Below are 13232 nucleotides of genomic sequence, written 5' to 3' on the forward strand. Positions count from 1 at the left end.
AACCAACTCCTTGAGATTCCTGCACAAGGACACCCAGGTCCCTCTACACAGCAGCATGCTGCAATTTTTTACCATTTAAATAATAATCCATTTTGCTGTTATTCCTGCCAAAATGGATGACCTCACATTTACCAACATTGTACTCCATCTGCCAGACCCTCGCCCACTCACTGGAATATCAGTGACTCACAGTCCGGAACGTTCTGGAATATGTGACTCACAGTCAGGAGCATGTCGGTGGAATGTTGTGTTGAGTTTTGGTTTGGAGTGTCTGGGTGAAGAGTTTTGCAGCCTTTCCCAGGCTGTGCTTGCTGGGTGATTAAATTCCCCGATTACCTGCACTGGAGCTTTTGCAAAGCTGCGCACAGGAGCGGCACGGGCGGAGCTATCGATGGTGGAGAGGGACATTTCAGAGAGCACTTTGAAAGGATGAAGAGTTTGGATGGAGTAAATGAGGAGGAAGTGTTTCCTGTGGCTGGGGACTGTGCAAGGAGAGGGACACAGGATGCAGAGATTGGGTAACCGGAGATGGGAATGATTTTCACACAGGGTGTTGCTGTGATCTGGAAGGCGCTGCCTGAGGGGGTGGCACGGTAGCACAGTGGTTAGCGCTGCTGCCTCACAGCGCTAGGGACCCGGGTTCGATTCCCGGCTTGGGTCACTGTCTGTGTGGAGTTTGCACATTCTCTCCGTGTCTGCATGGGTTTCCTCCGGGTGCTCCGGTTTCCTCCCACAGTCTGAAAGACATGTTGGTTAGGGTGCATTGACCCGAACAGGCGCCGGAGTGTGGCGACGAGGGGGATTTTCACAGTAACTTCATTGCAGTGTTAATGCAAGCCTACTTGTGACACTAATAAATAAACTTTAACTTTAACTTAACGGGCACTGGAAGCAGATTCTATAATAATATTTACTGGGCTCTGTGGAAAGTGCTGGGGGAAAGTGAGATCAATGGGCTCGTACTTTCAAAGGGCTGGCACAGATATGATGGACCGAATGGCCTCTTCCTGGACTGTGTTAATGATGGATCCTCTGGAGGAGAATAATGCGGCGACTTGTCCTTATTCACAGCTGCCCTCAACTGGGGAAGGATTGGTGGATCATTGTAAGGATATATAAACCACATCAGAGCGAGTGAGTCTGGGACTGGCTCAGCTGGAAATAAAGCTGTGTTAAAGGTCAGCCTGACACCAGGTCCATCCGTCCTCCACACGGGGACATTGCAGTAAACAGCTGCACTCCTTTGTCTGTCAGCATTCAGGCCTGAGATTGTAACCTGCCAGCCCCCGGACCCGCTATCCCGCATCACACCGGATTCGGGAATATTCCTGTGGGAAAGGCAATGCCAACACCTCCGGCCTCTCCACCCAATCAGAGGGAGCGGAAAGGCCTCACTCCATCACCTACCTGTCCTTGGCATCGTTCGTATCGTTTCCACAGCAACAGCAGCAGAAGAGGCAGAAGAGGATGAGGAGGATGATCATGACGACAGCGATCACAACGCCCGCTTTACCTGAAAAATATAAAACTATTCCAGATCGGGGCGGGAATGGTGCAGTGCACAGCAAGATCCCAATTCTGTCCAAAGCTTGTGCTCAGAGGGCCTTACGTACAAAAGCACCGCATTCGGCCCAATCAGATAATAGCTTCCAATATAATCTTAAACCCAACCCCTCCTCCCCACACCCATTAATATCCTCCCCAGGTCTAATCCCACTCCCCCCATCACTCCCCACACCCTTTAATATCCCACCCAGTCTAATTCCACTCTCCCCCTCACTCCCCGCACCCTTTAATATCCTCCCCAGGTCTAATCCCACTCCCCCCATCACTCCCCACACCCTTTAATATCCCACCCAGTCTAATCCCACCCTCCCCCTCACTCCCCACACCCTTTAATATCCCACCCAGTCTAATCCCACTCTCCCCCTCACTCCCCACACCCTTTAATATCCCACCCAGTCTAATCCCACTCTCCCCCTCACTCCCCACACCCTTTAATATCCCACCCAGTCTAATCCCACTCTCCCCCTCACTCCCCACACCCTTTAATATCCCACCCAGACTAATCCCACTCTCCCCCTCACTCCCTGCACCCTTTAATATCCCACCCAGTCTCATCGCACTCTCCCCCTCACTCCCCACACCCTTTAATATCCCACCCAGTCTAATCCCACTCTCCCCCTCACTCCCCGCACCCTTTAATATCCCACCCAGTCTAATCCCACTCTCCCCCTCACTCCCCGCACCCTTTAATATCCCACCCAGTCTAATCCCACTCTCTCCCTCACTCCCCACACCCTTTAATATCCCACCCAGTCTCATCGCACTCTCCCCCTCACTCCCCACACCCTTTAATATCCCACCCAGTCTAATCCCACTCTCCCCCTCACTCCCCGCACCCTTTAATATCCCACCCAGTCTAATCCCACTCTTCCCCTCGCTCCCCACACCCTTTAATATCCCACCCAGTCTAATCCCACTCTCCCCCTCACTCCCCGCACCCTTTAATATCCCACCCAGTCTAATCCCGCTCTCCCCCTCGCTCCCCGCTCCCTTTAATATCCCACCCAGTCTAATCCCGCTCTCCCCCTCACTCCCCGCACCCTTTAATATCCCACCCAGTCTAATCCCACTCTCCCCCTCACTCCCCCGCACCCTTTAATATCCCACCCAGTCTAATCCCACTCTCCCCCTCACTCCCCGCACCCTTTAATATCCCACCCAGTCTAATCCCACTCTCCCCCTCACTCCCCGCACCCTTTAATATCCCACCCAGTCTAATCCCACTCTCCCCCTCACTCCCCCGCACCCTTTAATATCCCACCCAGTCTAATCCCACTCTCCCCCTCACTCCCCGCACCCTTTAATATCCCACCCAGTCTAATCCCACTCTCCCCCTCACTCCCCGCACCCTTTAATATCCCACCCAGTCTAATCCCACTCTCCCCCTCACTCCCCGCACCCTTTAATATCCCACCCAGTCTAATCCCACTCTCTCCCTCACTCCCCTCACCCTTTAATATCCCACCCAGTCTAATCCCACTCTCTCCCTCACTCCCCGCACCCTTTAATATCCCACCCAGTCTAATCCCACTCTCTCCCTCACTCCCCGCACCCTTTAATATCCCACCCAGTCTAATCCCACTCTCCCCCTCACTCCCCGCACCCTTTAATATCCCACCCAGTCTAATCCCACTCTCCCCCTCACTCCCCGCACCCTTTAATATCCCACCCAGTCTAATCCCACTCTCTCCCTCACTCCCCGCACCCTTTAATATCCCACCCAGTCTAATCCCACTCTCCCCCTCACTCCCCACACCCTTTAATATCCCACCCAGTCTAATCCCGCTCTCCCCCTCACTCCCCGCACCGATCTGATCCTGGGCAGTGACGAATCGCAGTGGGATATGTAATTGCCCCCAGTGGGGGCCGATTGGGACCTGTGCTGCGGTGGTTGGGCTTTCTGCTGGGGCAGAGTCTGCTCGCTGCCTGGAGGTTGGTGAGTGGCCTGTAAACCCTCCTAAACTAATCCCCCCACCCCCCCCCAACCACAGTGGAGACCCCTCTATCAGAGTCTCGCAGCAAGAGTCATCCCGCAAGGTGGGTCTACCCCCCGCCGCCCCCCCCCCCCCGCCCCTGCCCAGCGCAGTGATAGGCTGACCTCTGTGGCTACATCTCCGGAATGTTCCCCTATCCTGAGGGGCCCTCGCTGTCTCCGGCTGGCACAGCACTGCCACTTTCCCTGATGGGGCTGCCAGCTGGGGAATGTTCCGGAGCCTTCCATCGGGCCAATGGTGCCTCTTGTACCCACACCATCACTGATTGGATGGTGCTCTGAGAGGCAGCCTCTCCATTGGCTGCTGGGACTCACTTTCCGGTCTCTAAATCTCCCTCATGAGTGGAGTTCCAGCAGAGCTTTGCTGATTGGACAATGAGATCCCAGCCCAGCGGGCTGGTGGGGCTGGTTGGTGGGGTTGTGGATAGTCTGGAGGGATGTCAGAAGTTACAGAGGGACATAGATAGGATGCAAGACTGGGCGGAGAAGTGGCAGATGGACTTCAACCCAGATAAATGCGTAGTGCTCCATTTTGGTAGGTCAAATGGGATGAAGGAGTACAATATTAAGGGAAAGACTCTTAGTACTGTAGAGGATCAGAAGGACCTTTGGGTCCAGTCCATAGGACTCTAAAATCGGCCCCGCAGGTGGAGGAGGTGGTTAAGAAGGCGTATGGTGTGCTGGCCTTTATCAATCGAGGGATTGAGTTTAGGAGTCCGGGGATAATGATGCAGCTATATAAGACCCTCGTCAGACCCCACCTGGAGTACTGTGCTCAGTTCTGGTCGCCTCATTACAGGAAGGATGTGGAAAAGATTCAAAGGGTGCAGTGGAGATTTACAAGGATGTTGCCTGGATTGAGTGGCATGCCTTATGAGGATAGGCTGAGGGAGCTCAGTCTTTTCTCCTTGGAGAGACGTAGGATGAGAGGAGACCTAATACAGGTATATAAGATGTTGTGAGGCATAGATCGGGTGGACTCTCAGAGGCTTTTTCCCAGGGTGGAAATGGCTGCCACGAGAGGACACAGGTTTAAGGTGCTGGGGGGTAGGTACAGGGGAAATGTTAGGGGGAAATTTTTCACACAGAGGGTGGTGGGTGAGTGGAATCGGCTGCCGTCAGTGGTGGTGGAGGCGAACTCAATAGGGTCTTTTAAGAGACTCCTGGATGAGTACATGGGACTTAATAGGATGGAGGGTTATAGGTAGGCCTAAAAGGTAGGGATGTGTTCGGCACAACTTGTGGGGCCGAAGGGCCTGTTTTGTGCTGTAGTTTTTCTATGTTTCTATGTTGCTATGTTTCCCACTCACCCCATCTCCCCCTCCTCCCCCCACCTCCCCCTCCTTCTCCGCCCCCTCACCCTCCACCCCTGCCGCTCCCCCACCTCACCTTCCGCCCCCTCCCCCCTCCTCCTCCCCCCTACCCCACCTCACCCTCCATCCCCCTCACCTCACCCTCTGCTTCAACCCCTCCTCCCACCTTACCCTTTGCTCCTCCCCTCCAACCCCTCCCCCACCTCCTCCCCCACCACCCGCTCCGCCCCCCCACCTCCCCTCCGCCCCCTACCCCCACCTCACCCTCCGCTTCCTCCCCCTCCACCCCCTCCCCATCTCCCCTCCACCCCCTCCTCCTCACCCCACCTCACCCCCTCCCCCCACCTCAGCCTCCGCTTCATCCCCCTCCACCTCCCCCCACCTCACCCTCTGCCCCACCCCCTCCCCCCACCTCACCCTCTGTCTCCTCCCCACCCCTCCCCCTCCTCCTCCCCCCACCTCATCCTCCTCCCCCTCCCCCCACCTCACCCTCTACCCCACCCCCTCCCCCCACCTCAGTCTCCGCTTCATCCCCCTCCACCTCCCCCCACCTCACCCTCTGCCCCACCCCCTCTCCCCACCTCACCCTCTGTCTCCTCCCCCACCCCTCCCCCTCCTCCTCCCCCTCCTCCTCCCCCCACCTCATCCTCCGCCCCCTCCCCCTCCCCCCACCTCACCCTCCGCTTCCTCCCCCCTCCATTCCTCCCCCCACCCCCACCCCCGGCGCATGGTGAGTGTTGGGGTCAGAGGTTATGTGTGGATTACTCACTGAAATAACACGCTCCAGTCACATGATCACAGGAAGCTCCGAGGCAGCCACACTGGGAGGAACATTTCATCCCATAGGATCCATCCAAACAGGTGAGATTGCAGCTGGAAAACCAATCAGAATGCGGCTTAGGAGAGAGGTAGAGATTCCTGAATAGCGTCAGTAAGAGAGAATGTGAAAGGTTGATTAACCCTTTGAATGCTGATCACATGACGATTCCGTACTGACTGGGGAATATATCGCCGTTCCTTCACTGTCACTGGGTCAAAATCCTGGAACACCCTCCCTAACAGCAGTGTGGGTGTACCTACACCACATGGACCACAAGGTAGACATAGGGAGGATGTTCCAGATGGTGGGGGGAATCCAGGACCCGGGGTCACAGTCTGAGGATTCCGGGTAGACCATTGAGGACGGAGGTGAGGAGACATTTCTTCACCCAAAGAATGGTGAGCCTGTGGAATTCATTACCACAGGAAGTAGTTGATGCCAAAACATTGAATGCATTCAAGAGGTGACTGGATAGAGCACTTGGGCCGAACGGGATCAAAGGTCAGACCCCATTTGGAGTATTGTGAGCAGTTTTGGGCCCCGTATCTAAGGGAGGATGTGCTGGCCTTGGAAAGGGTCCAGAGGAGGTTCACAAGAATGATCCCTGGAATGAAGAGCTTGTCGTATGAGGAATGGTTGAGGGCTCTGGGTCTGTACTCACTGGAGTTTAGAAGGATGAGGGGGAGATCTTATTGAAACTTACAGGATACTGTGGGGTCTGGATAGAGTGGACGTGGAGAGGATGTTTCCACTAGTAGGAAAAACTAGAACCAGAGAGCACAACCTCAGGTTAAAGGGACGATCCTTTAAAACAGAGATGATGAGGAATTTCTTCAGCCAGAGAGTGGTGAATCTGTGGAACTCTTTGCCGCAGAAGGCTGTGGAGGCCGGGTCATTGAGTGTCTTTAAGACAGAGATAGATAGGCTATTGATTAATAAGGGGATCAGGGGTTATGGGGAAAAGGCAGGAGAATGGGGATGAGAAAAATATCAGCCATGATTGAATGATGGAGCAGACTCGATGGGCCGAGTGGCCTAATTCTGCTCCTATGTCTGATGGTCTTATGGTTATGGGGAAAAAGCAGGATTAGGCTATTGAGTTGGACAATCAGCCATGATCGTAATGAAAGGTGGAGCAGGCTCGAAGGGCCAAATGGCCTCTTCTATGTTTCTATGGACTGTGGTGGCTCACCACCACTGTCTAAAAGGGCAATCAGGGGTGGGCAATAAATACTGGCCCAGCCAGAGACGCCCACATCCCAGAAATGATTTATAAAGAGTTTCAAAGAAATCCTTACCCTGCTGAATAAACAGTGACTCTGTACAGTTACACAGTGAGTGATCCTTACCCTGCTGAATAAACAGTGACTCTGTACAGTTACACAGTGAGTGATCCTTACCCTGCTGAATAAACAGTGACTCTGTACAGTTACACAGTGAGAGATCCTTACCCTGCTGAATAAACAGTGACTCTGTACAGTTACACAGTGAGTGATCCTTACCCTGCTGAATAAACAGTGACTCTGTACAGTTACACAGTGAGTGATCCTTACCCTGCTGAATAAACAGTGACTCTGTACAGTTACACAGTGAGAGATCCTTACCCTGCTGAATAAACAGTGACTCTGTACAGTTACACAGTGAGTGATCCTTACCCTGCTGAATAAACAGTGACTCTGTACAGTTACACAGTGAGTGATCCTTACCCTGCTGAATAAACAGTGACTCTGTACAGTTACACAGTGAGTGATCCTTACCCTGCTGAATAAACAGTGACTCTGTACAGTTACACAGTGAGTGATCCTTACCCTGCTGAATAAACAGTGACTCTGTACAGTTACACAGTGAGTCATAGAGTCATAGAAGTTTACAGCATGGAAACAGGCCCTTCAGCCCAACTTGTCCATGCCGCCCATTTTTTTTAAACCCCTGAGCTAAATAGAATTGCCCACATTTGGCCCATATCCCTCTATACCCATCTTGCCCATGTAACGATCTAAATGCTTTTTAAAAGACAAAATTGTACTCGCCTCGACTACTACCTCTGGCAGCTTGTTCCAGACACTCACCACCCTCTGTGTGAAACAGATTGCCCCTCTGGACACTTTTGTATCTCTCCCCTCTCACCTTAAACCTATGCCCTCTAGTTTTAGACTCCCCTGCCTTTGGGAAAAGATATTGACTATCTACCTTGTCTGTGCCCCTCATTATTTTATAGACCTCTATAAGATCACCCCTCAGCCTCCTACGCTCCAGGGAAAAAAGTCCCAGTCTATCCAGCCTCTCCTTATAACTCAATCCATCAAGTCCTGGTGGCATCCTAGTAAATCTTTTCTGCACTCTTTCTAGTTTAATAATATCCTTTTTATAATAGGTGACCAGAACTGTACACAGTATTCCAAGTGTGGCCTTACCAATGTCTTGTACAACTTCAACAGGACGTTCCAACTCCTGTATTCAATGTTCTGACCGTTGAAACCAAACATGCCGAATGCTTTCTTCACCACTCTGTCCACCTGTGACTCCACTTTCAAGGAGCTATGAACCTGTATCCCTAGATCTCTTTGTTCTGTAACTCTCCCCAATGCCCTACCATTAACTGAGTAAGTCCTGCCCTGGTTCAATCTTCCAAAGTGCAAAGTGACCTTACCCTGCTGAATAAACAGTGACTCTGTACAGTTACACAGTGAGTGTCTCTCTATGGCTGTACACTGATCTCCACGTGACTCCTTACCTGGCTCCTGTATATCCCGCATGGCAGATACACTCCCCTGTGACATGATGGCAATTTCCATAGTTACACTCGGGGCAGCTGGAGCTACAGCCCAGCCCAAAGGTTCCAGATGTGCAGCGGGTATCACACCTGAAAAGCAGGACAAAGATCAACGTTAGTGTCAACACCAAAAATAGAAGTGATTACAAAATCAAACACCCAACATAACCTGCTGGAGTCTGTGCTGAGGGAGTGCCGCACTGTCAGAGGGTCAGTGCTGAGGGAGTGCTGCACTGTCAGAGGGTCAGTACTGAGGGAGTGCTGCACTGTCAGAGGGTCAGTGCTGAGGGAGTGCCGCACTGTCAGAGGGTCAGTACTGAGGGAGTGCCGCACTGTCAGAGGGTCAGTGCTGAGGGAGTGCCGCACTGTCAGAGGGTCAGTACTGAGGGAGTGCCGCACTGTCACAGGGTCAGTACTGAGGGAGTGCCGCACTGTCAGAGGGTCAGTACTGAGGGAGTGCCGCACTGTCAGAGGGTCAGTACTGAGGGAGTGCCGCACTGTCAGAGGGTCAGTACTGAGGGGGGTGCCGCACTGTCAGAGGGTCAGTACTGAGGGAGTGCCGCACTGTCAGAGGGTCAGTACTGAGGGAGTGCCGCACTGTCAGAGGGTCAGTGCTGAGGGAGTGCCGCACTGTCAGAGGGTCAGTACTGAGGGAGCGCCGCACTATCAGAGGGTCAGTACTGAGGGAGTGCCACACTGTCAGAGGGTCAGTGCTGAGGGAGTGCTGCACTGTCAGAGGGTCAGTACTGAGGGAGTGCCGCACTGTCAGAGTGTCAGTGCTGAGGGAGTGCCGCACTGTCAGAGGGTCTGGACTGAGGGAGTGCCGCACTGTCAGAGGGTCAGTGCTGAGGGAGTGCCGCACTGTCAGAGGGTCTGGACTGAGGGAGTGCCGCACTGTCAGAGGGTCAGTGCTGAGGGAGTGCCGCACTGTCAGAGGGTCAGTACTGAGGGAGTGCCGCACTGTCAGAGGGTCAGTACTGAGGGAGTGCCGCACTGTCAGAGGGTCAGTACTGAGGGAGTGCTGCACTGTCAGAGGGTCAGTACTGAGGGAGTGCCGCACTGTCAGAGGGTCAGTACTGAGGGAGCGCCGCACTATCAGAGGGTCAGTACTGAGGGAGTGCCACACTGTCAGAGGGTCAGTGCTGAGGGAGTGCCGCACTGTCAGAGGGTCAGTACTGAGGGAGTGCCGCACTGTCAGAGGGTCAGTACTGAGGGAGCGCCGCACTGTCAGAGGGTCAGTACTGAGGGGGGTGCTGCACTGTCAGAGGGTCAGTACTGAGGGAGTGCTGCACTGTCAGAGGATCAGTGCTGAGGGAGTGCCGCACTGTCAGAGGATCTGTACTGAGGGAGTGCCACACTGTCAGAGGATCTGTACTGAGGGAGTGCCGCACTGTCAGAGGATCTGTACTGAGGGAGTGCCGCACTGTCAGAGGATCTGTACTGAGGGAGTGCCGCACTGTCAGAGGATCTGTACTGAGGGAGTGCCACACTGTCAGAGGGTCAGTACTGAGGGAGTGCCGCACTGAAAGGTGCCCTCATTCTCTCGAGTTGTTAAGCCAGGAGTTCTCTCTGCCTCTCTGATGGATATAATAGTCTCTGAGGCTCGGTCTGAAGTACAGAAATATCTGCTTGATATTCTATTCTTCAGCAATATCACAAACAGAAAAACACCCCATTTATCTCCTTACTGTTTGCGGGATCTTGCTGTGTAGAACTCGGCTGCTGTATTTCTGCACCAGTCAAAATGAGCAAAGCTATGAAATAATGAAGATAGCATTTTGGGGTGTGAAGGATGTGTCAGGTGCTATAGCAATGAAAGTCCAATTCTATTCGGACTGAATTCTCTCTGTTATTTTCCAACACATCCTTTCGAAAACGGAGTTTCCACTTTGGATCCCTTACCTGGGCCCAATCCAGCCGGGATTACATGTCCGGCAAATCCCAGTCACCGAGTTGCAGGCTTCCCGGTCCCGGCACTTTGGGCACTTCTCTGCGCAGTTTTCCCCGTGAAATCCTGGGGCGCAGGGCTGGTCACAGCGACTCCCGTTCCAGCCCCGTTCACAGGGTTGACAAGAACCGTCGAATGGGGAGCAGGGCTGAGATTCCTTACACTGACCGCACCTGGGAGGGACACACAAGACCCGGTCAACATCCCGGAGTGGACCAGCCAGTTCCAGCTCGCTCGGCAGGCTGCGTAATGAACAGAGAGGCAAGGCCACACAGACAGTCTTCAGCTGGTGTGAGGTTAGACCCAGAAACCGAGCCATCCACTGACTCTGTCTACACTTCCCGCTGCCTCGGCAAAGCAGCCAGCATAATTAAGGACCCCACGCACCCCGGACATTCTCTCTTCCACCTTCTTCCGTCGGGAAAAACATACAAAAGTCTGAGGTCACGTACCAACCGACTCAAGAACAGCTTCTTCCCTGCTGCTGTCAGACTTTTGAATGGACCTACCTCGCATTAAGTTGATCATTCTCTACACCCTAGCTATGACTGTAACACTACATTCTGCACCCTCTCCTTTCCTTCTCTATGAGCGGTATGCTTTGTCTGTATATCGCGCAGGAAATAATACTTTTCACTGTATATTAGTAATACATGTGACAATAATAAGAACAAAGAAAATTATGATGTGGAGATGGCGGCGTTGGACTGGGGTGGGCACATTAAGAAGTCTCACAACACCAGGTTAAAGTCCCACAAATAAACCTGTTGGACTTTAACCTGGTGTTGTGAAAGGAAATTACAGCACAGGAACAGGCCCTTCGGCCCCTCCAAGCCTGCACCGACCATGCTGCCCGACTGAACCAAAACCCCCTCCCCTTCCGGGGACCATATCCCTCTATTCCCATCCTATTCATGTATTTGTCCCGACGCCCCTTAAAAGTCACTATCGTATCCGCTTCCACTACTTCCCCCGGCAGCGAGCTCCAGGCACCCACTACTCTCTGTGTAAAAAACTTGCCGCGTACATCTCCTTCAAACCTTGCCCCTCGCACCTTAAATCTATACCCCCGCAGTAAAATCAAATCAATTAGGGATGAGTAATCAAAGCTGGCAGAGTCAGCGACACCCACATCCCTCAAATGAATAAAAAACAGCAATCGCCCCTCACAACGACATTTCCATTAGAAACCCCGACAGTCACAATCAAACTGAAAAATCCAATGTAAACAGTCACACAGCAATTGTAATGTCGTGCATTTACATAGCTCCTTAAAGCAATTGTCAATACTCAGTCACACACACAGATACGAGGACAGGCGACCAAAATACACAGTTTCAAGGAACTCGGCATTGGAGGAAACCCAGGTTGTTAAGAGAGGTTTAGGAGGGACGGTAGCACAGGGGCAGCCCGGTGGCACAGTGGTTAGCACTGCCGCCTCACAGCACCAAGGACCCAGCCTCAATTCCCAGCTCGGGTCACTGTCTGTGCGGAGTTTGCACATTCTCCCCGTGTCTGCGTGGGTTTCCTCCGGGTGCTCCGGTTTCCTCCCACAGTCCAAAGATGGGTTAGGTGGATTGGCCGTGCTAAATTGCCCCTTTTTTCGGGGAGACTAGCAGGGTAAATATGTGAGGTTACGGGGATAGGGTGGGATTGTTGTCGCTGCGGGCTCGATGGGCCGAATGGCCTCCTTCTGAACCGAAGGGATTCTATGAATTCCAGAGCCTGGGACCTCCAGTCCTGCGGTAATTCTAGACGAGATGTTGAGTCGATGGGTAGAACCTCCCCCACACACCACCCAGAGGGTGCAATGGGCATGTCAGGATCAGTGGATTTAGCTGGTACAGCACTGTGAGAACATTGTGTAGACAGCAGGAGAAAGCTTTCAAAGGAAGTTTCTACAGAGGAAGCACAGGAAACAGACAACCAGGAAATCACCTTCTGAGGAGAAAAGAACAGAAAATAGAAACCAGCACTGGACTCCTGACATTGCAGAAATGCAGTAAGAGTTTTAACAACACCAGGTTAAAGTCCAACAGGTTTATTTGGTAGCAAATACCATTAGCTTTCGGAGCGCTGCTCCTTCGTCAGATGGAGTGGAAATCTGCTCTCAAACAGGGCACAGAGACACAAAATCAATTTACAGAATACTGATTAGAATGCGAATCTCTACAGCCAACCAGGTCTTAAAGATACAGACAATGTGAGTGGAGGGAGCATTAAGCACAGGTTAAAGAGATGTGTACAATACATTTGCGAGCTCATATTTTGTCAGCAAACTTTGGTCTATTTGATCATTGTTCATGGGGACCTGGGGAGCTGTTCTCAAACAGAAACACGTGACCTCCATTGATAAAAGATCTCCGTCTATTTTACCAGGTACAGCCTGACCCAATGAAGAGTGAGAGCAACACAGCATCCAGGAGTTTGCTAAACAATGGGATCAACAGTGTGTCTCCTTAACAAACGAGACTTAAAGATTGGTTAAGAAATAGAGGGATGACAGAGGAGTAAAAACAGGTGAGTTACTGTTAGAACTGATACAGAAAACAAAGATTGGAAAATGACACATGAAAAGGCAAATATGAAATGAGTGATGTTGAAAGGGTTTGTTCTGTGCCTCACAAAGAGGGCTGGAGAGTTGTGTGGTTCAACAGTAAGGGGGAGGCGGGGGGGGATTTTCTGGCTCCTTTTTCAGCCGGGGGGGGGGCGCGGGGAATGGGGGCGGGGGGGGGGGGGGGGGCGCGGGGAATGGTGGCGGGGCGGAGAATCGAAAGGAAGGGCCCAGAGCAGCTTTTATACCCGTGGGACGTCACATT

General features: G+C 52.6%; 1 protein-coding gene across 1 annotated transcript in view; it reads right to left on the bottom strand.

Annotated features, from left to right (window-relative positions):
- Nucleotides 1-1317: 1317 nt before the first annotated feature.
- Nucleotides 1318-13232, bottom strand: part of scarf1 (scavenger receptor class F, member 1) — a 32653-nt gene continuing 20738 nt past the window's right edge. Inside the window, exons 5-8 of the mRNA XM_078224600.1 lie at nt 10368-10586; nt 8427-8555; nt 5642-5745; nt 1318-1513 (exon numbers count right to left, since the gene is read on the bottom strand). Coding sequence (XP_078080726.1) covers nt 1404-1513; nt 5642-5745; nt 8427-8555; nt 10368-10586 — 562 coding nt within the window. The 3' untranslated portion in view covers nt 1318-1403. The remainder of the gene's footprint in view (nt 1514-5641; nt 5746-8426; nt 8556-10367; nt 10587-13232) is intronic.

This window comes from Mustelus asterias, chromosome 12 (genome assembly GCF_964213995.1).
Source record: "Mustelus asterias chromosome 12, sMusAst1.hap1.1, whole genome shotgun sequence".
Lineage (NCBI taxonomy): Eukaryota > Metazoa > Chordata > Chondrichthyes > Carcharhiniformes > Triakidae > Mustelus > Mustelus asterias.